Source organism: Lampetra planeri, chromosome 42 (genome assembly GCF_965212315.1).
Source record: "Lampetra planeri chromosome 42, kcLamPlan1.2.h2, whole genome shotgun sequence".
NCBI lineage: Eukaryota > Metazoa > Chordata > Hyperoartia > Petromyzontiformes > Petromyzontidae > Lampetra > Lampetra planeri.
In genome coordinates, this window is record NC_136148.1 from 957,687 (window position 1) to 983,955 (window position 26,269).

Sequence of the window (26,269 nt, forward strand, 5' to 3'; positions counted from 1 at the left end):
TGGGAGTAGGGGGGTGGGGGGGCATGGGAGTAGGGGGTGGGGTGGGGTGGGTGGCATGGTAGTAGGGGGTGGGCATGGGAGTAGGGGGTGGGGGGGCATGGGAGTAGGGGGTGGGGTGGGGGGGGGGCATGGTAGGAGGGGGTGGGCGGGGGTAGGAGTTGGGGGGAGAGGCGCGACGATTTTCTGATGCGGACTGAATCTTAATGCGGTGACGTCACCACAGTCGAAATCCAGCAGCAGCAGCAGGAGGAGGAGGAGAGAGGAGCGGGGAGCTCTCGCTCTTCATCACGGGGGCCCCGCGTCTCCCTGCCCCCCGCGGGCTCCGCCGAGGGGCCCTGGCAGCACCATGCGTGCCCCGTGGGTGCTGTGGGCCCTGGCGGTGCTGGCTGAGGTGAGGAGGGAGACTTCGTCTGGTGCCGATTCGCTCCCCGCGATCCCCTCCTTTGTGCTGCTGCGGCGAGCGCCGCCTGGCTCGGTGATCGACACCGCCACCATCACCACCACCATCATCATCACCATCATCATCACCACCACCATCATCACCACCAACATCACCACCATCATCATCACCACCATCATCACCACCACCATCATCACCACCACCACCACCATCATCACCACCAACACCACCACCATCATCACGACCACCACCATCACCACCACCATCACCACCATCATCACCACCAACACCACCACCATCATCATCACGACCACCACCATCACCACCATCATCATCACCACCATCATCACCACCACCATCATCATCACCACCACCACCATCATCACGACCACCACCATCACCACCACCATCACCACCATCATCACCACCAACACCACCACCATCATCACGACCACCACCATCACCACCACCATCATCACCACCAACACCACCGCCATCATCACGACCACCACGATCATCACCACGACCATCATCACCAGCGCTCTCGCTGTTTCCATCATCACCGCCACCATCATCATCCCCACCACCACCATCATCACCATCACCACCACCGCCATCATCATCACCACCATCTTCACCGCCATCACCATCATCACACTCATCACCATCGTCACCAGCGCTCTCGCTCTCTTCATCATCATCATCGATACCACCATCATCATCCTCACCATTATCAACACCACCACCATCATCTCTAACGCTTCCGCTGTTGCCATGGTCATCATCATCAGCAGCATCGTTGTGGCGGTCCTCATCGTGATCATCATCTGTGGGTCACCGCCATCATCATCGTCGTGGTCACGCTGCGCGCACACCTCCCCCTCCATCCCTAGTGCGCTGAGCGGGGTCCGGTGTGCAGGGCGCAGCGCGCGCGGTGTGCAGGGTGCGGCGTTCAGAGTGTGCACGGTGCAGGGTGAGCTGTGCAGGGTAGAGGCGATGCATTGCGCTGGGTGCAGAGACAAGGGATGGAGGGGTGCACCGTGCTGGGCGCAGGGATGCAGGGCGCAGTGATGCGTAGTTTAGAATGCGCGGGTGGGGGGCACGCGAAGAGACGAAGCAGGGCGCAGCGTGAGCGCAGAGAGGCAGAGTGAAGGGATGCAGCGCAGAGTGATGCAGGGCATAGTTAGGTAGGATGCAGGCACATGTGATACGTGAATAGCCGTAGCAGGGCGCTGATATGTCAGGGTGTGGTGTCCAGAGGGACACGGGGAAACAGGGGGGCGCGGGGAGATGCGAGATGCAGCGGGTACAGGGAGTGTGGGTGCCGACTTCGAGCGGTGCAGGGACGCGAGGGGACACGAGACCCTGGCATGCGGGTGCAGGATTCATGGTGCTGGTTGTCGGAAACGAGGTTGCGATGTGCAGGGAGCTGGGTACGATGTGCAGGGTGCAATATATAAAATACTGGGTGCGATGTGCAGGGTGCAATATATAAAATACTGGGTGCGATGTGCAGGGTGCAATATATAAAATACTGGGTACGATGTGCAGGGTGCAATATATAAAATACTGGGTGCGATGTGCAGGGTGCAATATATAAAATACTGGGTGCGATGTGCAGGGTGCTTACTTGCAGGGTGCTGGTGCAGGTTGTTATATATTGACGGGGCTGGGATGGCCGCTCTGGCAAACGGAGTGTGTCGGTGTGTGTCTGCTCGTGTGTGTGGGTGTGTATGTGCGGCGTGTGTCCGTGTGTATGTTTTGCGTTTGTGTACCGGCCGTGTCTGTGGTGTGTATGTCAGTGTCCCTGTGCGTGTGTGTCTGTGGGGAGCGGTAGTGTAGCGGTTAGCGCACTGCGCTACGAACCCGCTCACGGCCAACACCGGTAACGAATATCTGTACCGATGCTGGGCCTCCACTAGGTCGACTCAGCCTCAAATTAGTATCTACAAAGGCGGTCAGGGGTGGTTCTGGTCACCCACCAGAGCGTGCACCGTGCTGGCCTGCATAGGTGCTCGCTAACAGCATGTACCCCAACACTCTGTCAAGGCTATACGGGGGATCTTTGTCTTCGTGCATTTCTAATGCCGCGGTGCGTGAGCGCGTCCGCGTTTGTGCGAATCTACGCGGTTGTCTTTGTGTCCCTGCGCGTCCCTGCCCGCGTGTCTTTGTGTCGATGGGTCGGATTCGCGTGCGTCTGAATGCGCCTCTTGTCCGACGTCTCGAGACTTCGCCTGCACCAGCGCGCACCACCTGGAGGCTCGCCCCAGCCGGCCCTCACAGTGGGGCCATCAACGTGCCCCCCCCACTCAATAGGTGCTCGCTAACAGCACTTGGCCCCAATAGGCTCCATGCGGCTACACGGGGGTCTTTGTCATTGTGTGCGTGTGTGGCTGTGGATTGTCTGCGTGGTGGGGAGCGGTGGGGCAGCGGTTAGCGCTGCGCTGCGCTATGAACCCGGCGACCCGAGTTTGATTTCCGCTCACGGGCAACGCCGGCGACGATTATCTCAACCGGTTTTGGGCCTCCCCTAGGTCGACTCAGCCTCAAACGAGTACCTGGTGCGATGTGTAAACATCGACACTGGGGAGACAAAGGCGGTCGGGCGTGGTGCTGGCCACCCACCCCCTCGTGTATCTTTCCGGCCTTCATAGGCGCTCGCTAACAGCACTTGCCCCAACAGTGTGTTACAGGCGAAACGGGGGATCTTTGTCTTTGTGTGAATCTGCAGGCCTTGCTCGGAGTCTGTGCGCGCCGCGTCCTCGAAGCTCCGAGTCGAGGACAGCGTCTGCACCCGGGTACGAACCCAGCCCCTCTGGGCTCTCACTCGCACCCCCTGTCTGCCGAGCAAGTCCCGGCGTTTGTCACCTGCGTCCAGAACGCGCCACTCACGTGCGAGTCGTTGATTCGGCTCCGTCTCCCCATGATGTCCCCCCGTAACTTGAGACTCGCAGCTGCCAACTCTTCCGAGTCACGAGCAAATGCCCTCCTCCAGTTCGGGGACGGCGCGTGAGCCAGAGGATTCCATCTCTGGAGAGGCGCACGCGGTCCCTGCGCGAGGAACACAGCGAGTCGTCGGAATGCCGCGTCCGCGATGAAGATCCCAGTTCCCGTTTTACGGAACCCGGCGTGAAGCAGCTCGACTGAGCTATGACGCTGCGCTCCCCGATAAATTCCGGTCACGCTTTCCCTGTATTGTTCGGTCGCTTGCTTTCTTTCTTTCTCACTCGTGTATCGCTACTACGTGAACCTTGCCGACGTAAGTGGGAGGCTGTCGATTTCTAAGCGGGGTTTTTATCTCGCGCGGATTCCCGGCACAAAAGAATTGCGGTCATATTTTTCTTCATCCCATTTTTACTCAAGCGGTAGGTAAGCGGGTCACCCGCGTGACCTCTTGACCCCCCTCCCTCCGTCACGTTGACACTCCCCCCCCTCCCCCCTGCAGTGGAGGTGGTCACGTGCTCGGGGAACGTGAGCGGTGCGCACGTGGAGCGGACGCCACGTGGGTCGCAGCGCTGCCCCCCCACGGAGCCGCGTCCCCACGGGCCCCCACCAGGTCGCCGCGACTCTAAGGCACGTGGACGAATCTAAACGCGCAATCCAACACACCCAATCTAAGTGCGCAATCCAACACACACAATCCAACACACACAATCTAAACGCGCAATCCAACACACCCAATCTAAGTGCGCAATCTAACACACCCAATCTAAGTGCGCAATCTAACACACCCAATCTAACACACACAATCTAACACACACAATCTAACACACACAATCTAACACACACAATCCAACACACACAATCTAAGTGCGCAATCCAACACACCCAATCTAACACACCTAATCTAACACACACAATCTAACACACCCAATCTAAGTGCACAATCTAAACGCGCAATCCAACACACCCAATCTAAACGCGCAATCTAACACACACAATTGAAACAATCCAAGTGCGCAATCTAAATAAACTATCCAAACACGCAATCTAACACACCCAATCTAAACGCGCAATCCAACACACCCAATCTAAACGCGCAATCCAACACACCCAATCTAAGTGCGCAATCTAAGTGCGCAATCTAAATAAACTATCCAAATACGCAATCTAACACACCCAATCTAAACGCGCAATCTAAGCGCGCAATATAAGCACGCAATTTCGCGAGTAGTGTTTGTGTAGCGTCGTCGTCGTCGTCCATGCAAATCGCAGCTCACAATCGCCGAGGAGGAACCACAGACACGGGCTGGGAGGTTGCTGCCAGGCGGTGAGCGGCCTCCTGCCACCAACGATTCCTCATCGCTTCTCTCAACATTCAGAGGCTTTCAGCCCGTTACTGGAGTCGTGCATATACGTGGCGGGAAACCGGGAGCACGCGGAGAAAAACCCACGCATGGAAAGGGGGCAACGCTGTATCTTATTCCAAAGGCACAGATGATGTTGGCACCTCGATGGGCGTGATGCCGACGGTCACGATACAGATCGCCAGGATGATGATGAAGAACATTGTGATGAGAGTGGCGAGGTTGCAAATAGTCAACGTGACGATGAATATTGTACCGATGATGATACTGATGCGTCAGATAATCGGCATGATGTTACTTCTTCTGCTGAAGATGTCATGATGCTGATGATGATTATTATTGTCATCATAATGATAAATGATGCTGATTGTCGTGATGATGATGATTGTGGTTATGCTGCTGGCTAGAGATGATTATTATTGTCATCATAATGATAAATGATGCTGATTGTCGTGGTGATGATTCTGGTTATGCTGCTGGCTGATGATGATGATTGTCGTGACAATGACGCTATAGCTGCTCATCACTGTCCGGATGATGATGATGATGGTGGTGGTCGTCCTGATGCTGCTGCTTCTACTACTGATAATGACGGCTGTTGTGGTGCTGTTGATGCTGCTACTGATGCTACTACTGCTGCTGATGATGTTGCTGCTACTGATGATGGTTGTTGTGCTGTTGATGCTGCTGCTGCTGATGCTGCTGCTGCTACTACTGCTGCTGATGATGATGTTGCTGCTACTGATGATGGTTGTTGTTGTGCTGTTGATGCTGCTGATGATGCTGCTGCTACTACTGCTGCTGATGATGACGATGCTGCTGCTACTGATGCTGCTACTGATGCTGCTGCTGTTGCTGCTGATGATGATGGTTGTTGTTGTGCCGTCGATGCTGCTGACGGCGGCCAGCCTGTGGGTGCCCGCGAGCGCGTGTTCTCGTGGAGGGAGCTCAGCCGAGGTGGGGACGCCTCCCGGCGTCAGAAGCGCGACTGGGTGATCCCTCCCATCAGCGTGCCCGAGAACGACAGGGGACCCTTCCCCAAGCATCTCGTCACGGTCAGGGGCCGTCACCTCGTCACACGCCCACACGCACCTCGTCACGTCTTGTCACACCCACACTCACCTCGTCACGCACTCACCTCGTCACACCCCGTGACACACACACTCACCTCGTCACACTCACGTCGTCACACCCACACCCCGTGACACACCCACTCACCTCGTCACGCCCACACTCACCTCGTCACGCACTGACCTCGTTACACTCTCACCCCGTGACACACCCACTCACCTCGTCACGCCCACACTCACCTCGTCACGCACTCACTCACCTCGTCACGCACTGACCTCGTTACACTCTCACCCCGTGACACACCCACTCACCTCGTCACGGACTCACCTCGTCACGCACGCATTCACCACGTCACACACCCACTTAGCTCGTCACAAACACCCTCACCTCGTCACATACTCACCTCGTCAGACACCCATGGGCCCACACCGAGGCCTCGCATCACCGTCTGTGTCCGCGCCCCTTCCCACCGCACGCGTGAACCAATCACTCATCAGACTCCCTGCTGTCCATTCTCCGCCGCTGCCACCACCGTCACACAAGACAAAGGTCCCCCGAATAGCCTGCGCAGACTGTTGGGGAAAGTGCTGTTAGCGAGCACCTATGAAGGCCGGTACAGCACATGAAGGAGGGGGGGGGCAGCACTACGCCAGGCCGCCTTTGTCTCCCTAGTGGCGATGTTTACACACCGCACCAGGTACTAATTTGAGGCTGAGTCGACCTAGGGGAGGCCCAGGACCGATTCAGATAATCGTCACCGGTGTTAACCGTGAGCGCAAATCGAGCTCCCGTCGCCGTGTTCGTAGCGTAGCGTAGCGCTAACCACTACGCCACCGGTCCCCTCCACCGCCACACACACATTACAGAGGTCAAAGATCCCCCGTGTAGCCTTCACCGCCTGTGAAGGCAAGTGTCGTTAGCGAGCACCTCTTAAGAAGGGGGCACGGCGCACAAGGTGGTGGTGTGGCAAGCACCATGGCCAGCCCCCTCTGTCGCCCCAGTGCTGATATTTACACACAACGGCACCGGATACACACTTGAGGCCGAGTCAACCTAGGGGATGCACAGGACCCGATTCGGAGAATTACTCCTCACTCGTGATGCTATCCGTGGCTGGGACTCAAACGCAGGAGCTGAGATTCAGAATTCGGGTTCGCTCCACGCGATTGGAGCTTTCCCACAGGAACTGAAATTCTGCAAAAGTATCCTGGCGCGTGGAGCGAAACGTCGGGCATCGTGCCGAGCAACGCGCAGCGCGACTCGAACACGCCGACCTCGCTGGGTGTTACTTAGCAGCAGCAGCAGCAGCGGCGGCAGCAGCAGCAGCAGCGGCGGCAGCAGCAGCAGTGGCACAACGGGCAGTGCAATTACCGGCCCACTTGTCATAGTGAGGAAATGAAACGCGCGCTCTTTCTCTCCGTGGGGGTCCACTGGCAAACGTCCCCGCGTCTGCCCCCCCCCCCTCCTTAATCGGGAGCTGGGGCGCGTCTCACGGTGTGGGGGGGTGCGTGGTGCCGTGCAGGTGAAGTCCGACAAGGACGGCAGCAGCGAGCTGCGCTACAGCGTGACGGGCCCCGGCTCCGACCTCCCTCCCATCGGCGTCTTCACCATCAACGCCATCACGGGCCGCCTCTACGTGACGCGCTCGCTGGACCGCGAGCACATCGCCAGCTACCAGGTGAGTGAGCTCATCGCCAGCTACCAGGTGTGTGAGCTCATCGCCAGCTACCAGGTGAGTGAGCTCATCGCCAGCTACCAGGTGTGTGAGCTCATCGCCAGCTACCAGGTGAGTGAGCTCATCGCCAGCTACCAGGTGTGTGAGCTCATCGCCAGCTACCAGGTGAGTGAGCTCATCGCCAGCTACCAGGTGTGTGAGCTCATTACCAGCTACCAGGTGTGTGAGCACATTGCCAGCTACCAGGTGTGTGAGTTCATTACCAGCTACCAGGTGAGTGAGCGCATTGCCAGCTACCAGGTGTGTGAGTTCATTGCCAGCTACCAGGTGTGTGAGTTCATTACCAGCTACCAGGTGAGTGAGCTCATCGCCACCTACCAGGTGAGTGAGCTCATTGCCAGCTACCAGGTGTATGAGCTCATTGCCAGCTACCAGGTGTATGAGCTCATTACCAGCTACCAGGTGTATGAGCTCATTACCAGCTACCAGGTGAGTGAGCTCATTACCAGCTACCAGGTGTATGAGTTCATTACCAGCTACCAGGTGAGTGAGCTCATTGCCAGCTACCAGGTGTGTGAGCTCATTACCAGCTACCAGGTGAGTGAGCTCATTACCAGCTACCAGGTGAGTGAGCTCATTACCAGCTACCAGGTGTATGAGCTCATTACCAGCTACCAGGTGTATGAGCTCATTGCCAGCTACCAGGTGTATGAGCTCATTACCAGCTACCAGTTGTGTGAGTTCATTACCAGCTACCAGGTGTATGAGCTCATTACCAGCTACCAGGTGTATGAGCTCATTACCAGCTACCAGGTGTATGAGCTCATTACCAGCTACCAGGTGTATGAGCTCATTACCAGCTACCTGGTGTATGAGCTCATTACCAGCTACCAGGTGTATGAGCTCATTACCAGCTACCAGGTGAGTGAGCTCATTGCCAGCTACCAGGTGTGTGAGCTCATTACCAGCTACCAGGTGAGTGAGCTCATTACCAGCTACCAGGTGAGTGAGCTCATTACCAGCTACCAGGTGTATGAGCTCATTACCAGCTACCAGGTGTATGAGCTCATTGCCAGCTACCAGGTGTATGAGCTCATTACCAGCTACCAGTTGTGTGAGTTCATTACCAGCTACCAGGTGTATGAGCTCATTACCAGCTACCAGGTGTATGAGCTCATTACCAGCTACCAGGTGTATGAGCTCATTACCAGCTACCAGGTGTATGAGCTCATTACCAGCTACCTGGTGTATGAGCTCATTACCAGCTACCAGGTGTATGAGCTCATTACCAGCTACCAGGTGAGTGAGCTCATTGCCAGCTACCAGGTGTATGAGCTCATTACCAGCTACCAGGTGTGTGAGTTCATTACCAGCTACCAGGTGTGTGAGTTCATTACCAGCTACCAGGTGAGTGAGCTCATTACCAGCTACCAGGTGTGTGAGTTCATTGCCAGCTACCAGGTGTATGAGCTCATTACCAGCTACCAGGTGAGTGAGCTCATTACCAGCTACCAGGTGTATGAGCTCATTACCAGCTACCAGGTGTATGAGCTCATTGCCAGCTACCAGGTGTATGAGCTCATTACCAGCTACCAGGTGAGTGAGCTCATTACCAGCTACCAGGTGAGTGAGCTCATTGCCAGCTACCAGGTGAGTGAGCTCATCGCCACCTACCAGGTGAGTGAGCTCATTGCCAGCTACCAGGTGTATGAGCTCATTACCAGCTACCAGGTGTATGAGCTCATCGCCAGCTACCAGGTGAGTGAGCTCATCGCCACCTACCAGGTGAGTGTGCTCACTGCCACTTACCAGGTGTGTGAGCTCATCGCCAGCTACCAGGTGAGTGAGCTCATCGCCAGCTACCAGGTGAGTGAGCTCATCGCCACCTATCAGGCGGCAGGTGCCTGCGGCCTGCAAGGGGCAGGGGGAGGAGGAGGAAGGGCGGCGCGTTCCGTGTGAGCCGGAGCAGATATCGGTACCATTGTCCGTAGGGGCTTGAGGTTAGAAACTCGCTGTGAGGGTCAGTGTCTCGTTGTGAGGGTCAGGGTCTCACTGTGAGGGTCAGGGTCCCGCTGTGAGGGTCAGGGTCCCGCTGTGAGGGTCAGGGTCTCACTGTGAGGGTCAGGGTCTCACTGTGAGGGTCAGGGTCCCGCTGTGAGGGTCAGGGTCCCGCTGTGAGGGTCAGGGTCTCATTATGAGGGTCGGCGTGTCGCCCTGAGGGTCAACGTCAGCACCTCACGGTGTTGATGTCTCCACAGCTGCGAGGCCACGCCGTGGACCTGAACGGCAACCAGGTGGAGAACGCGGTGGAGCTGCTCATCCAGGTGATCGACCAGAACGACAACAAGCCCGACTTCTCGCAGGCCGTCTACAACGGCTCCGTGCCCGAGGGCTCCCCGCCCGGTGAGAGGTCGCTCCGGCGGGCGGGCGGGCCGAGTAGACGGAGCGGGTTAACGGGCGAGGGGGGAGCCGCGCTCCCGGCATCATTCAGCTTAAATAGACGCGGGGATGAAGAGGGGGGTACGGTGGGGGAGCAGGGGGAGGGGGGTTACTCCTTACGCTCCGCTGATCGCGCCGTCCTTGGGAGGTGCGGGGGGGGGGCGTCACGCGGGGGGGCTTCTCCGTCGCGTTCGATCGACGCGCGGGCGGAGCGCGCGTCGATAGCGCCGAGTGATGGATGAGTGGCCCCGCCGCTCGTTCATCATCGCAGGGGAGTTCTCACCACCCCCGAACCTCCGTCCCATCTCAAGGCCCGACCGGCCACCGTGGCCCCCCGGGGGAGCGGAGATTCACCCAGTCGATGGGGCGCGCTCGGCTCGCATCCTGTCCCCCTCGACAAATCTCCACTCCCGTGATCCCCCACGACTCACTCTAATCCCCCTTTCACGTCTCCATTCTCCTCCACCGCTCCACTCCTGGAGCGCTCCACTCTCGACGCCTCGCTCCTCTCCCCCCCTGTGCCCTTCGCGGGCACCGCAGTCCCGTCGGGGCCGCCGCTGAGAAGCGGCGGCGCACTGACAGAAGGCGACCGAGCGTGACAGACAGGACGAAGCACAAATTGGAAACACTCGACCCCCCCTTCCCCCATCTAGTACCCGATCATTTGCTGCTAAGATGTTCGCCGCGGCGACGTGTAAGTGTCGTGTGCCGCGGTAGGCTTCGTGTGGCCGCAGGCGGGGCGGGATCGAAGCCCGGACGCTGCTGGGACCCCGTCCCGCACTCTCAGCCCTCTCCACCGCAGCTCCTCTCAACGCTACCCCCCCCCCCATACCACCGCCCGCTCCCTCCCCTCCCCGCTCCCTCCCCGCTCCCTCCCCGCTCCCTCCCCTCTCCCTCCCCTCCCCGCTCCCTCCCCTCCCCGCTCCCTCCTCGCTCCCTCCCCACCCCCTCCCCCTCCCCGCTCCCTCCCCGCTCCCTCCCCACCCCCTCCCCCTCCCCACCCCCTCCCCGCTCCCCGTTCCCCCGCGCCGCGCGGCCCCTCCCCCGGCGAGGAGTCCACTCCGCTGCCGGTGACGACGTCGCCGCTCTGCGCACTGAACCATCACACCGCCCCCTCCCCCCGCCCCCTCCCCCCGCCCCCTCTCCCTGCCCCCTCTGACCCCCCTCTCCTCTCTTCGTCTCTCTCCCCTCATCCCCCTCTCCCATCATCCCCCTCCCCTCATCCCTCCCTCCCCGCTCCCCTCAATTCGCCCATCTCCCTTCTCTATTTTAATCATTCTCTTTTTCTCTCCCTCATTTCCCCCAACCTCCCTTCTATATTCTGTCATTTAACCCCTTCCCCTCTCTCCCTCATCTCCCCCTAACCCTATCACGTCTCCCTTCACATCTCTCTCCTCTCCCATTTATCCTCGACCCTCATCTCCACCAACCCCCCGCTCCACCCCGTCTCTCCTCTCTCATCTCTTCCGCATCTCCCCACTTTTATCTCTCCCCCTCGGGACCACGGCTCTCGGTGTGTGCCTCTCCGACCTTGTGGCTTACACTGAGACACAGCAGCTTCTCGTGGGTAATGGGGGTGGGGGGGCAGGTCTGTTTCACTCCGGACTCTTCTAGGTCCGCTCAGCCTGAAATCAGTGCGTGATGCGGTGGGCGTCGGGGATTGATGCCATCAGAGGGCCATCAATAAAGGGCGCTCGACGACGAAAATATTGGAATTGGTTCTCGTTATGATCACGAAATGCGCGCGTTCTCAACTCACCTCGGAAAAACCGCCCACACCGCTCCGAAAGTTCGCGAGCCGACAATCGTCTCCAGTGGAATGCCAGGAAGGAACGCACCGAATTGGCCACGCGTGAACACGTACAAACCGCACGGCGGCACAAGTCACCGCGCGAGATGCACTTTGCCTTCGCGTCCCGTAGAAGGAAGAAGGCGCAGGCCTGCAATTGCTCGCTCGCGTCACTGCTGGCGGAAGGGCCCTCCACGAGAGGGAACTCTAGAGTGGCCTTTGGCCTCCTCTTCCACGTTGGCTAGATTTCAGAATCAGAATATGTATTCGTACTGGAGGAATCCGATGAGCGTACCCACACCTTACCCCACCCCACGCGGCGACCCGCCGATCGTCTAGCCGTGGTGAACCCCATGACTGCTGCCGGGTTGACAGTCAGTGGCATGAGCACCGTTGTCTAAAACTGCCGCGCCGTTAAAGAGGCGAATTCGTCCGGCGCGCTGCTCCCAGACGGCTCGATCTGTGCGGTGAAGCCCGTAATCGGGGTTACCGGACAAAGCCGGAAAAAAAAAATATTGTAACATCCTCGTTCCGGTGGTGTGACGGCAGAGCGAACGAGCGGCTCGCAGACAAAGTGACGAGTTCAACCCCTGGTCGTGGGGGGCTAACTCAGCCCATCATCCTTCGGGCGGGGCGGACATGGGGGGGGTCGATAAAACGAGCACCGACTCCGTGCGGAAGTCAACACTGGACGTCCAACGGATAGACTCGGCTCCGCCAGAGGGATGTGGAACTTCCCACGTTTATGGCCGAAAAAGTGCTCGTAAAATAAATAGATTTTAAAAAGAAAAAAAACATTCCGGGGGGTGGCGAAGCGCTGACCGCGGGTGCCGGCCCGGCAGGGACGCCGGTGATGCGGGTGCGGGCGGACGACGCCGACGACGCGGAGCAGCCCAACGGGATGGTGCGCTACAAGGTGGTGTCCCAGGAGCCCGAGCGGCCCTTCCCGCACATGTTCACCATCAACAACGCCACGGGCCTCATCAGCACCATCGCCTCCGGGCTCGACCGTGAGGTGCGCTCTCCGTGCGCCGTCGAGGGTCGCTGCCTGCACCATCGTACATAGACAGGCATACAGCATGCTACCTGCAGAATGGTACCTACAGCATGGTACATGTAGCATCGTACCAGCAGCATCATAGCTACGTGTTGTACCCTCAGCAGCGTACCATCATGACCCTATTGCCATCTCTCGTACACCATACGCTCAGCCTTAGACCCGTGTATGTGTCTGTATGTGTGTGTCTCTATGGATGTGTGTGTCTGTGTATGCGTGCGTATGTGTGCATTGTGGGGGAGCAGTCGTGTAGCAGACAGCGCACTGTGCTACTGTGCTACGAATCTGGCGACTCGTGTTCGATTCCCGCTCACGGGCAACACCAGTGACGATTATCTGAACCGGTTATGGGCTCCCCCTAGGTCGACTCAGCCTCAAATGAGTACTTGGTGCAGTGTGTAAACATCGCCACTGAGAAGACAAAGGCGGCCGAGCGTGGTGCTGGCCACCCACCCCCTCGTGTGCCATGCCGGCCTTCATAGGTACTCGTTTGCCCCAAACGGCTTGCCCCAACAGTCTGTTAAGGCTATACGGGGGATCTTTGTCTTTCCAAGATGTAATCACTCCCATCTGCCGGAGGCACTGCACGGTGTGCCTGAGTGTTATTATGCACGCGTGTGTATCTTGCCTTACGTGTACGCATTCATACCCGTGCATGTATGTACGTGTTTAGTGTGTCTGTGTCATTTGTCTCTGTGCGTGCGCGCGCGTGCACGCTTTTGTGTGACCGATGTGATGCGGTACGTACACGCATGTTGGTGCGTGCGTGTGTGAGTCTCCGTGCCGCGAGACGCAACGACCCCCCCCCCAACCCACCCCTACGTGCCGTGTGCGAGGCACCGCGCTCGGACTCCGCTCCCCGTAACGCCGCCTCTTAAACGGCGGTAATGAGCTGGGGCCCCGCGTGGGGGCAGCCGTGGTGGTCACAACACGAGGCCCTGTGCCTCCGGATCCCAGATCCTGGGACCCCGGGCCCCGGATCCCTGACCTCAAGCCCCCGGCACCAAACCCCCATTCCAGCCGCGGTGACATCAGCAATTCGCCAAGTTAAAAAAGTGGCGATTATAATGAGAATCAAATTAAGCTTGCGCCGGGAGTGAAATTCCCTTAGGCCCACTTAGTCTAAAAATAATAACCCAGGAATGTGTAATTATGGCGCCCCTGCTTTCTTGAAACTGTTAATACTATTCACAATAGGAGTAATAATATTTGTTTATTTTGTTCAGCAAAGCTGCAAAGCTGAACAAAATTCTAATAAAGCTGTAGCTGGGCCTTGATATTTTGTAGCAAGGCCCAATTGCATTGGGATGTTTGGCTAATCCCTTGTCAGGATATTTTTTTCGCGGAAAATTTACGGATGGTAATTCAAATTTTTCGCATTAATAGTGGAACGTGCCAGAGAATACATTGACCGAGGAGATGCAGCGATGAAATCAGCTCGGGTGTAGGTGTTGGTCGAACTATTATATGGTGGGATCTTGAGAGATAAAGGTGGCTCTTGGAGGCTTTCATCCAGCAGTGGATTGCCCATGGCTGCTGATGATTACTAGGCGTGTAAAGATTCACCATTTAATATCGATTGTCATCCTTGCGGTACGTCAGTGAATATATTTAGGATCTGTCGCGTCAACAGTGTTGTCACGCGCGAGGGGTTGGGGAATCTCGGTGTTGTGGGCTGTATCCGGCACACGACCTCATTTCACGCGGCCCACGGCCACACGAGACCTGCCACTTCACTCAACCACCGTTTATCCGAACATCGCAGCCAACCTAATCGGGTACGGGGGGGGGGGAGGGATATTTGTGACCTATTTTTAGCGGTGGCAGGATCTCGCTAACTCCAATAAGCGCTCGCTAACTTTGCCGTGACAGAAGGAGCCGGTGTACAGGCTGCGCATCCAGGCCACGGACATGGAGGGCACCTGGTTCGGCCTCACGAGCACGGCCCTGGCGGTCATCCACGTGATGGACGTCAACGACAACCCACCCGAGTTCCGGACCTCCACGGTAGGGCAGCTGCACGGCAGGGTGGCTCTATGAAGGGTGGCTCCATTGATAGGGTGCATCCACGATAGAGCTGCTCCACAGTAAGGCGGCTCCACAGTTGAGCTGCTCTGCGGTGGAGCTGCTCCACGGTGGGGCGGCTCCACGGTGGGGCGGCTCCACAGGAGAGCGTCTCACAAGTAGGGTGGCTCCGCGGTCGGTGGCTCCACGATAGAGCTGCTCCACGATAGAGCTGCTCCACAGTAAGGCGGCCGCACAGTTGAGCTGCTCCACGGTGGGGTAGCTCCACGGTAGGGCGGCTCCGCAGTGGGGAATCTCTACGGTGGGGAGGCTCCACGACAGAGCAGCTCCGTGGTAGTGCACCTCCACCCTAGAACGCCTTTGACATCCATCGAGGCACCACCATCACGGTCACCGCGTTTTCTTGAATAATGCGACGCCCACGAGTGCGCGACGGCATCGACGTGTCGGATCGATCGGCCCGGCGTGGCTCTTGTGACCCCCGACCCCCGCCCGCAGTTCTACGGCTACGTGCGGGAGAACGTGCGTGACGTCACGGTGGCCAACATGAGCGTGCTGGACCTGGACGGGCCCGGCACGGCCGCGTGGCGCGCCCGCTACGCCGTCCTTCGCGGGGACCCCGGCGGGCACTTTGCGGTGCACACCGACCCGCTCACCAACAACGCCATCCTCACCGTGGTCAAGGTGAGCGCCCCGGAGCGAGAGGCCACGGCGACGGGGCGGGTGGTGGGGCGAGGAACTGGGTTGAGCGAAGGGTGACGGCGGGTGAGGAGGACCGAGTGATGGTGTGCCGGCTGGACAGCTGAGATTGTTTTATTCTAAATGCCACCAATGGTCGTGTTCAGCTCTCGGCAAACCTTGGGTTAGTGTCCAGGGCTAGGGTTATGGTTTAGTGTCTAGCTGTTAGTGTACGGGATTAGCGTTAGGCCTATGGCTGTGAGGAAGCAAATGGTTTCACAGCCCTCCTCAACCCCGTCTTCCTCGTCCTCCTCACCCCCCTCCTCCTCACCCCCCCCCCACCCCCCGTCCTCCTCACTCCCCAGCCCGTGGATTACGAGGTGGACCGCCGCTTCGTGCTGCTGGTGGAGGCGAAGAACGAGGAGGAGCTGCAGGGCTCCCCGTACGCGCCCTTCTCCACGGCCACCGTCTCCGTGGCCGTGAGCGACGACAACGAGGCGCCGCGCTTCTGGCCCGAGCGGCGCACGGTGCGCGTGGCCGAGAACGTGACGCCCGGCACGGCCATCGGGAACCTGTCGGCCCGCGACCCGGACTCGGACATGAGGCAGACCGTGCGGTGGGTGAACACGCAGGCCGTGCGCACGTGCGCATGTGCACACACACGGACGCACACACCCAATAATAACACACGCACGCACACTCAGACAGGAAACTGCAGATGGGAGTGATTACATCTTACAACGACAAAGATCCCCCGTATAGCCTAAACAGACTGATGGGGAAAGTGCTGTTAGCGAGTAGCCGGCACGGCACACGATGGTGGGTGGGCGGCCAGCACCACGCCCGGTCGCCTTTGCCCCCACCCCTAGTGGCGATGTTTACATGCCGCACCAGGTAATCAATTAAGGCCGAGCCGACCTAGGCGAGGCCCAGGAACGGTGAAAAAAATTCGCCACTGGTGTTGGCCGCGAGAGCGAATCGAGCTCGGGCCGCCGAGTCCGTAGCGCAGTGCACTAACCGCTGCACCACCGCTCCACACTGGGATGCTCGCTGACAGCATTTGCCCCAACAGTCTGTTGAGGCTATGAGGGAGACCTTGTCTTATAGACTCACACGCCCAAACACTCACACACGGATACGCTGGTGACGATGACGACGACGATGCCGATGATGCTGTCCCAGGTTCTCGAAGCTGAGTGACCCTGCGGGCTGGCTGTCCGTCGACGCGCTCGGAGGCCGTGTGGTGACCACGGCCCCGCTGGACCGCGAGTCTCCCTTCGTCTCCTCCGGCTCCTACGTGGCCTCCTTCATCGCCACGGACGGCGGTGAGGCCCACGGCACGGCCCGTGTGCGGCCCACGGCCTCCTTTACACCCCGCCGCGTGTCCAACACACGGCCACCTGGCCTCCTGTACCTGGCTTCCTCTGTCCGTGCTGCGTATATAATTAGGTGGGGAGTGGTTGCACAGTGGTTAGGGCGCTGTGCTACGAACCCAGTGACCCGAGTTCGATTCCCGCTGTTGGCAAACACCAGTGATGGATTAACTGAACCGGTCCTGGGCCTACCTTAAGTCGACTCAGCCTTAGTCAGTACCTGGCGCGGTGTGCGGTGCTGGCCACCCACCCCCTCCCGTGTGCCGTGCCGGCCTTCATAGCTGCTCCTCACTGACAGAACTTGCCCAACAGTCTCTGTCAGATGCTACACGGGGTGGGGATCTTTGTCTGTGTGTGTCTGTGTGTGTCTGTGCATGTACACAGCTGGCGGCACGGGCACGGGCTCGCTGCTGTTGGAGCTCGTGGACATGAACGACAACGCGCCGGCGCTGCTGTTGCGCGAGGCCGAGCTGTGCCTGCGTCCCCGCGCGCGCCGCTCCCTCAACCTGACGGCGACGGACGCGGACGGCGACCCCAACGGGCAGCCCTTCTCCTACGAGCTCGCGCCCTCGCCCCCTGACGTGCGCCGCAACTGGACCATCCGGCGCATCGACGGTGCGACGGCGCCCGACCCTCGAGAGGGTCGTTGTCGTCCCCCCAAACGGGTCGAAGGGGTCAAAGGGCAGCCTGGGTTTGAGATGTTGAAAGGGAACGTGGAGTTTAGGGGTCAAAGAGGAATCCATGGATTCCGGAGAGGCGTGTTTAACATTTCTTTATGCCCCCTTTAAATAAGGTCATGCTACAGGGCCGGTTCAGGAGATGGAGGGGGTCTTGGTCACCGAGGGGACAGAAGGGGGATCAAACAGGTCGAGGGGGCAAAGGGGATTGATGGGTGGTAAAGGGGGGAGGGGGATCCGGGAAGACAAGGGGATGGAGCATCCAGGAAGCCCAGGGGGACGAGGGGAATCTGGGGGCTGGCTCCAGGCATGCAATGGCTTACTCGTTGAGAACGACGTCACGGGATCGTTGAGGTGCACTGTGAAGCCAGGGCGACGCGTTATTGCGGCAAACGCGCCTGCCGGATTAATCCAGGGTGGCCTGCCGCATCATTCGAACCGCGAACCTCTGCAACAGCGAGCGGCGAACGCGTCGCCATCGCTGGTCCACCGCCCCCCCCACTCCCCGGGCGACCTCTCTCTGTGCGCGCGTCCCGCCCCAAGCAGGCCGCAGCGTGGAGCTGCAGCTGCGCGTGCCGCAGCTGCCCGTGGGCCGCTACGCGGTGCCCGTGCGCGTCACCGACTCGGGGAACCCGGCCATGAGCAACGTCTCCGTGCTGCTCGTCAAGGTCTGCGTCTGCACCGACGACGGCGAGTGCGCGCTCGTGCAGCCGCTCGTGGCCGCCCTCGGCACCGGCGCCATCATCGCCATCCTCACCTGCGTGTTGCTGCTGCTGGGTGAGACTCCAGAGCCGGGCGTCCCGTCCACTACCACCCCCCCCCCCCCACCACCGCGCTCGCTTGTGCAGGAGCGCTGTGTCCCCTTCCCCCCGCGTGTCCCCGTGCCCCTGCGACCGCGTGTCTCTGCCCCGTGTACATGTCTCGTCTTTCTCCCCATCTCCCTGTGTTGACGCCTCTATCTTCTGTCCTCGCATTCAAACGTCTCCATGTGCCTCGATGTCCACATGCCCCTACACCCTCTGTCCACGAGTCATTATGTCCTCGCACTCACATGTCCCCTGCTCTCTGTGCTTCCATGGCTCCTGTGTCTCCGTGTCCCCCACGTGTCCCCCACGTGTCCCCGTGGCTTCATGCCCCGTGTCCCCTGTGTCCCCTGTGTCCCCCACGTGTCCCAGTGGCTTCATGCCCCGTGTCCCCTGTGTCCCCGTGTACCCCACGTGTCTCCATGGCTTCATGCCCCGTGTCCCCTGCGCACCTGCAGTCTTGGTGCTGCTGCTCGCCGCGTACTCGCGCCGCCGCGACAAGGACCACGCAGCCAAGGAGCTGCTGTTCGAGTCGGAGGAGGACGTGCGCGACAACATCCTGCGCTACGACGAGGAGGGCGGCGGCGAGGAGGACCAGGACTACGACCTGAGCCAGCTGCAGCGCCCGGGAGACTCTCCCCTGCGCCGGCCGGAGTGCGCCGGCCGCGGCGGCGGCGGCGGCGATGCCGGCACGGCCCTCCGGCGCCTGGACGAGAGGCCCACGGCCAGCCCGGGCCCTCGCTACCCGAGCCGGGCAGCGGGGCCCCCGCAGCACCCCTCCGACATGATGGACTTCATCGGGGAGGTGAGGAGCGGGAACGGGAGACTTAATCAGTACCTGGCGCGGTGGTGGGGGGAGCGGAGTGCGTGGGTCGTGAGAGCGGCACACCGTGGCGGGGTGTGTGCATGCGTGTGCACGTCCGTGTGTTTGTGCACGCGTGTTCGTGCTTGCATGTCCACGCATCTGTGTGTGTAGGCGTACACCTGTGTCCATGTAAATGACGGGAAAACCCATCCCAACAGAAGAATGAATGCGGGCTGGAAACGAATATATTCAATAACAGAGCTGTGCATTGCAGTTCTTTTGAGATGGTGGTCTGGAAAAGGCAGAGTGCTTTTGCACGTGCACCGCGTGTAAGTGTTTGTGCGTTGGAATTGTTGTTGTTGCATGTGCTTCCACGTGTCTGCGTGTACACACACAGCCGTGCGCCTGTGTCTGCGCGTCTGTACCTGCGTGTGTGCGTGTGTCCATACTTTCGCTCGTACGTCTGCACCCGGGAGCGTTCACCGGCGCGTCCCGTGCTCCCGCGCGCGTCCCACGCAGAGCCTCCGCGCGGCCGACCAGGACCCGACGGCGCCCCCGTACGACTCGCTGCTCATGTTCGACTACGAGGGCAGCGGCTCGACGGCGGGCTCCCTCAGCTCCCTCGAGTCCTCGTGCTGCTGCGGGGGCACCGAGGGCCCCTCCGGGGGGGACCCCGACCACGACTACGCCTACCTGCGCGAGTGGGGGCCCCGCTTCCGCCGCCTCGCCGACATGTACGGCTCTCACGAGTAGCGGCGGGCGGGGACGACCCCTCGCCCTGTGCCAAGTCTCCAGTGCCAAGTCTCGTCCCCTCCATCCCATCGTGTCCTCCTCCTCTGCCCCCCACCCATCCCTACCTACTCAGCCCTTTTTCCGAACGGGCTTCATTTCTCACCGATGATTTTCCGCGTCGCTACCTAGAGTGGGGTCGGTGGCGCGTGGCCCTGGCCAGCCACAGCCACCGCAAAAGGGGAGGTATCCTGGATGCGGCGGGTCAGTCGTGGATACGTTTAAGTCCTGGGGGCCACAACACCGGAGTACCCCCCCCCACCCCCCGCGGCGGGGCGAGAAGAGGCCACCCGCTCCACCAGAGCGTGCCACGCTCTCGGGAAGAAGCCCCGCGGGCGTTGAGGCTTGGCGCTCGACGCCCGCGCGGCTGGGCGCCGTCGGCCGTGGCCTCGTGAAGATCCCGGGGTCTCCGACGCGGGGAGCCCCCGCGGTCACGGGAAGAAGCCGCCGAGTAGCACGGGGCTGCCGCCCGCGATGGAAACCACTCGTGAACGAGCCCCCCCCCCCCCCCTCAGCCGGCGGGGGGGGGTGGGGAGTCCCGTGGGCCGTGAGTCCAGCCGCGAGCTGGGGCAGCGTTGCGCACGCCGCGTGATGGCGGAGCGACCGCGTGGAGATGGAGGTCTCAGTCCTCTACCTGCACGCCGCGGTCCTCGCCGAGTCTCCACACGGGAGCTCTCGTTTCTCGCCCGTCACCGAGAGGTGGTGGCGGTGGTGGTCGTGCTTGGCGTTTTTAACCATTGTGCTGGTGGCGGTGGCCCGGTGAGATGTCGCCTGCCGTGTTTGCCCCAGGGGCTGGCTGCACGAAACACCTTTGGCCAGGTTCGTTCACATGTTGGCGCGGCAGTTGCATCGTGCAAACATCCCCATGTTCTCCCGATTGCAAGACGCACTTGATCCCTACCCTCGATTATACAGCAAACCTTGGGGGTGGGTGGGGGGGGGGTGTCTTATACATCTGGCAGTTGCGTGAGCGTGACCAGATATGCATAACTTTATTGACACAAGGCACAAGTTAGAGGTGCTTCTTACTTTCAAGAGCATCTTATAATCTGGAGAATGTGATATTTGTCTTAAGTCTGATGATGATAATAATACCAACGTGATTTCTTTACCGCTCCATCTTTGTGTTCGCGTCCTTTCTCTGTACGTGGCGGCATTCCTCCTCCTCCTCGCGATGAAGGATGAATTGTCGTAACACGATTGTCGCTTCGATGAACGCCGCGGCGTCCAATGCTGTAAATATACGTTTGAAAAAAGAAGTGTGCGCATCTCAACGAAACGGCCAAAACGCATCGCATGGCCTTGCCGTTTGCCCCCCCCCCCCCATTGGCGGCTGTGGGGATGTCGGTACAATTTCACCAAAAAAATCCGATGACCCCTTCCCTCGTCGGGCAGGATTCCCCTTTGCCTTGCGAGGTCTCACTCAAAGGAGAGGGGCGCTGGCTTGGTCAACGGAAGGCAAGTGCAAAAAAAAACATAATTGTTGTACTGTACTACGTTCCAACCGTCTATGCGCCCCACCTTCGACTGCTGTATGATCTAAGACCCCGCCCCCCCATCACCACCCGCATGGCGTAGGGGGAGGCTCTCATCCAGCAGTGGATTGACCAAAGGGCTCGCCGTGTAGGCGTACTGTGCGAGGGAAAGGACCGCGAGGGGTGTTCGTGAGACCGCCTGCCAGGGCTCCGGGGGGGGCTCCCCACGCTCGCTCGCCGCCAGTCGCGGTGCAAACACGTGGCGGTGGCGGTGGCGGTGGCACGGCCACCCTCTCGCTCGCCCACGTGGGGTGGTTGTTGTTGTTCAGGTGGTACCGCGCAATGCTCGGCACCATTGACGTTTCTCTCCACGTGCCGGGAGGTTCTTCAGGAACTGCACACGTTGAGCGAAACGTCGGACAACCGTGCCAAGCATCGCGCGGCACGAGCCGGAAACGCGGCGGAGAGCCGTACGGTAGCACAACCGCGAAAGCCAGGCGCGATCCCCCTCTCACCCACGTTGACAATGAACTTTGCAAATCGCCCAGGTACGAGACACCGAATGATGCGTACAGCACCGCAGGCCCACTGGCGTGGCAACCATTGCACTGCCAGTGACAGCATCATGCCATTTACTTACCCCGGAGATTCTCGCTGAGTCTCAAAACTTGTTTTTTTCAGGAGAGCCCTGCAGCATTTGCATGATTGGCCAAATCCATTATTAAAGTTTGGCTTCGTATCAGAGAAAACGGGAGTAAACAAAAAAAGCCCCAACTCGCATACGATGGGGGGGGGGGGGCACCTGGCACTGCCATCTCCTGGCCACTCCTCGCAGCCCCACGCCTACAACGCGTGGCAAGCCCTGGTGCTCACCCGTCCAGGAACTAAGCAGGCCCAACCCCGATTAGCGTCTGAGATCCGACGTGTTCTGGCGCGTGTATCGGTGATAGGGCCACGCGGCACGTAGCTGCGCCTTTGCGCAAACCTAGTTCAATAAACCTGTGACCTTAGAACCGTTGCTGAGATTTGCGGCCAATTAGGCCAATTAGATTAATTGAACCCGCTTGGCCATGAGCCAGCACAGCACGCTGTCGGGAGGTTAGGGGCCCAGAGGTCGGCTATATAAAACCACTTAACTATAATATTCCCCAAGCCGCTTCTTTAAATTCGTGTTAATTAGGAGGGGGGGGGGGGGGGATCTCGCGTAAGGTGTTTTATGCACGTGGCGGCAGACGGACCCTGGTGGCAACGGGGACTGCCCCTGACCACGCCGCCACAGTCGGATCCCGGCGAGAGGAAGAGGTGGCGAGAGGGGGTTTGGGTCTCCCATGCCAAGCAATGCCACGTGCCAGATCGGCTTTACTGTTACACTTCTCAAACCCCGGAGCAAGTACCCGTCTCCCTCGCCCCCCTCTCTCTCTCGCTCTGTCTCTCCGTGCCCTGTCCCCCGCTAGCTTTGGAGGAAAGACGCTTGCAGCGTATTCTCGCCCCCCCTCCCAACTCTCGAGTGTTGATGTCACGGGGTCGGCGGCGGGTGGTGGTGGTGGTGGGGGAGCGATGCACGGGGTCGGGCCCCCCCCCCAGTGTGATGCATGCTTCAAGGATGCTGCCGTGCGCGCGCGCGTGCCTGCGCCTACCTCCGCGGCCTCCTCTCGGTTCTGTCTGTGTGTGTGCGTCTCGTCCACTTTTTAAAGCCCGGCTTTTTGTAAACCGTGCGCCCGTGTGCGTGGATAAGGGGAACGCAGCCCCCGCTGCCGTGCGTTTTGTACTCGCGGGGCGCCACGCGGCGCCGCTGCCGCCGCCGTTGCTGCGTCCGTGGGGAAGCGGAGTCGTCCACCAGAGTCCACCACGACCGCGCCCTCAGTTGCGCAACCTTGGCTGCATGCAACTGTGGCTCGTCTCTGCAACCAATCGCGAGCAACTGCCACAGCCGCTTGCGTGCGCGCAGTAGAGACGGGGAGACTCTGCTTTCAAGCAACTCAATGCATTGGTCAATAACAGCTGGTGCTTTCAAATACAAATTTACGACAGAAGGTCCATTGCCCGAAACGTCGTCTATTATATTATGTTCCGTTTAAGGCCACAGTGTTATTGAGAAACGGGTTGAGTTTGTCGCTGTTGTTAATTGTGTTTGTGCACCGCTGCCAACGCAGCAGTAACGGCGTGTCGCCAAATAATTGGGCCACTTTCGAGTTTCGAGCGACCCTGCTCGGGCGATTTGGTTGCCCAGCTGGCGGGGCCGAGGCGTGGTGGTGGTGGAGCCGGCGCGAGAGGTTCTCGTCGTGTCGTCGTGTCGTGCTGTCGAGCGTCCCACGTGGACGCGCCGTTCTCGCCGTCTTGTCGCGTCCCCACTCGGGGGGGGGGGGGGGGGGACACGCACGTTCAGTCGTCGCGTGCCCCGTGTTTTAGCAGCGCCGAGTTAAAATGTTCAACACAAAGCCACGGCGTGTCCTCGAAATAACAGAAAGCCAAAGTGATGTTCAGCTCACATGATCATTGGGGCGCCCACCTGCTATTTTACAGCCCTGAGCCAGTGGTAGAAATTCCTCGTTCCTATGGCGGGTTTGAGTTTGTCCATAGGACAACCACTGTTCGTGTCCCTACAAAGCAATACTAATTTTAGTGACCTCGGAGGGATGGTTGATTGAACGAGTCCATTCCCCCCAACCGTGATTTGACCTCACAACCTTAAGATTAGTGAGCAGCTGGCTCCACCGCTTGGCCACCGAACCTGGGAGTAGCGTGGGCGGATATACCTTGTCCCGCACATAGCAGGGATTTTTTTTAACACCCCTAATACTTGAACACCACATTGGAGGGATATTGAAAATCGCACTCCCGAAGCTCAGTCAAGCCATCGTGCAAAGCCACGATGATAACCGCGTCGCCAGCCGCGTTTCTCCGCTGCTCAGGAACGACACAAGGCAGGCACTCTCAGTGTGGGTCTCTACTGAAACACTATCTACTGCATAGCATTGGATTTTGCGTGACAGAACTGGCTTATGATTTCCCATGGTTTCAGTGGCGTCGTATTGAGCATAATGCCACAATAACTTCCATAGCCTGCACGGTATGGGGTGGCCCTCATTCAGCAGTGTATTCATATATACACCACAGTTTGGCAGGCTGGCGCGCGGGCGGACATGTGATCCGTGTTGACGTCATACGCACATCTGCGCGATGACGTCACATGCATCCCACCGCGTTGATCCGAGTTCGTGCGTACCGACGTTTCGCCTCCCCACACCCCACTCTCCACCCCGACTTTGTATCTCGCGCAAATACGCGGGCAGTACTGTACTAGTAACAAAAGTGAATTCGCATCGCAAGCTGTGAATAGGATGCATGTGGTCTTCATGTACCCCATCACCGAATCATCCCCGGTATTTCGAGGACATGCTGTACTACCTCCCGATGTGTTTATTTTTTCTTTGTACTCCGTTCAGCTGCGAGATTTTGCGCGTTCACAGGGGCTGGGACACGAGGCAACAAGTGCCGTCGATTGCCTCGTGCCGACGACTCCTCATCTGTGATCCGGCCTCCTGTGCTTTTCTCGCTGCGGAGTGACGACGGCTTCTGTTTTTTACTCAAATAAATCTGTGTCTCACTTTTGCACCGCCCCTTGCCAAACCACTCACTGGGACGCGGGTTCGACAATGAACCGTAAGTGTACCGGCCCGTTATCCCACGCTGAACGAGGGTTCACCTGATGCCGTGAAGGTCATTGGGGGGGGGGGGGGGGGTTACTTTAGCCATATGCTTCTCCACGCTGGTCCAAGCGGGTTTATAACGGCGTGGAGCACAGATATGGCAGCACCTAAGTACGGCAACTGACATTGATTTTACTTCACTGCTCTCTGCTGATGCTGCACACAACAGCGCCCACCTCCTGTTTGTTTGACACGGTGGTCGCATATCCAAGCACTACCTACCTCGGGCTCCATCCTGCTTAGCCCCTGAGATTCTGATGAGATCGGGTGCATGCCCGTTGATTTGTACAAACACGGGCGACATAGGCGAGGGATCTTTTCAGCACCGTGGAGAGCGAAAAAACACTCATGGATCACAATGGGTAAATTACAACTCAGAGACTTGAGAGCATGCAGATAATGCGGGGGTTTTAACGAGGAATTGCAGATTTTGACAGTCTTGGGCTTTGATGCTGGACACTGAGAGTCTTAACATTTGCGATAAATGCAGTCAACAGCAACGGTTTCGAGATGGGTACTGTATCACGGGTGTCAGCAGGAAGTCGTAATATGGAGGTAGTAAAATGTTTGTATATGAATCAGAGCGCTGGGCATAACATGTACAACTCTTTAAACCAATCCACTGCTGGATGAGGGCCTCCACACGCCGTGCAGGTCATGTGCAGTATTTGACCAAACTTCATGCTGGTCAGTAAAATAAGGAGTATAGACTTAGGGCCAATGAAATAATACAATACATTGGACTGTGCTGCACTGGCATCTTCTGCCAACAACCCTGCATCCAATAATACCTCTTATAACGCCTGTTATAACGCCTGTTATAACACCCGTTATACACGGTTATAGGATTGACACGCGACTCTTAACAGCACGTGGCGCCGGGAGACCACGCCTCTGTGTTGTGAGGCGCGATCAGCTGGCGCTAGTCACGTGCTCGCAGGGACGACCAATCACAGCGACGCACCAAAGATTTAACCCCCTCCCCCAGCCCACAGGCAAAACGCCTCCTCCCCTCCATCCCATGAACCTGGACCAATGGGTACGCGGTGTCAGCATCACGTGACAGGGGCGAGCGCGTGACGTTCGACGTCGCATTCGCACGTGACCGTCCAAGGAGCCCCCCCCCCGTGAGGCGGAGCCAATCAGGAGCTGGCGATGGTGCATGCCCCCCGCATTTGGCTCCAGATGCAACCAAA

The 26,269-nt window shown here is 59.0% G+C and overlaps 1 protein-coding gene across 2 annotated transcripts; it reads left to right on the top strand.

Moving 5' to 3' along the window:
* Nucleotides 1-229: 229 nt before the first annotated feature.
* On the top strand, nucleotides 230-24,975 carry LOC144732274 (cadherin-2-like). 2 transcript variants are annotated; one of them, XM_078613712.1, is made up of 15 exons: nucleotides 230-391; nucleotides 3,132-3,198; nucleotides 3,846-3,973; nucleotides 5,616-5,762; nucleotides 7,301-7,456; nucleotides 9,712-9,856; nucleotides 12,524-12,696; nucleotides 14,611-14,745; nucleotides 15,262-15,447; nucleotides 15,807-16,057; nucleotides 16,624-16,766; nucleotides 17,199-17,429; nucleotides 18,038-18,268; nucleotides 18,753-19,099; nucleotides 19,619-24,975. In XM_078613712.1, exons 1-15 carry the CDS (start codon nucleotides 347-349, stop codon nucleotides 19,850-19,852), a joined length of 2,619 nt encoding a protein of 872 aa, XP_078469838.1. In that variant the 5' UTR covers nucleotides 230-346; the 3' UTR covers nucleotides 19,853-24,975. The 2 variants fall into 2 exon arrangements, with proteins under 2 accessions (XP_078469838.1, XP_078469837.1); XM_078613711.1 differs by lacking the exons at nucleotides 230-391; nucleotides 3,132-3,198; nucleotides 3,846-3,973 and having other exon boundaries at nucleotides 4,474-5,762.
* The last annotated feature ends 1,294 nt before the right edge of the window (nucleotides 24,976-26,269 follow it).

Coding starts and splice junctions, on each gene's coding strand:
- LOC144732274 (XM_078613711.1), top strand. CDS start 5,145: ATGATGCTGATTGTCGTGGTGATGATTCTGGTTATGCTGCTGGCTGAT. Junction 7,457..9,711: donor AGCACATCGCCAGCTACCAG/GTGAGTGAGCTC, acceptor ATGTCTCCACAG/CTGCGAGGCCACGCCGTGGA. Junction 12,697..14,610: donor CCTCCGGGCTCGACCGTGAG/GTGCGCTCTCCG, acceptor TTGCCGTGACAG/AAGGAGCCGGTGTACAGGCT.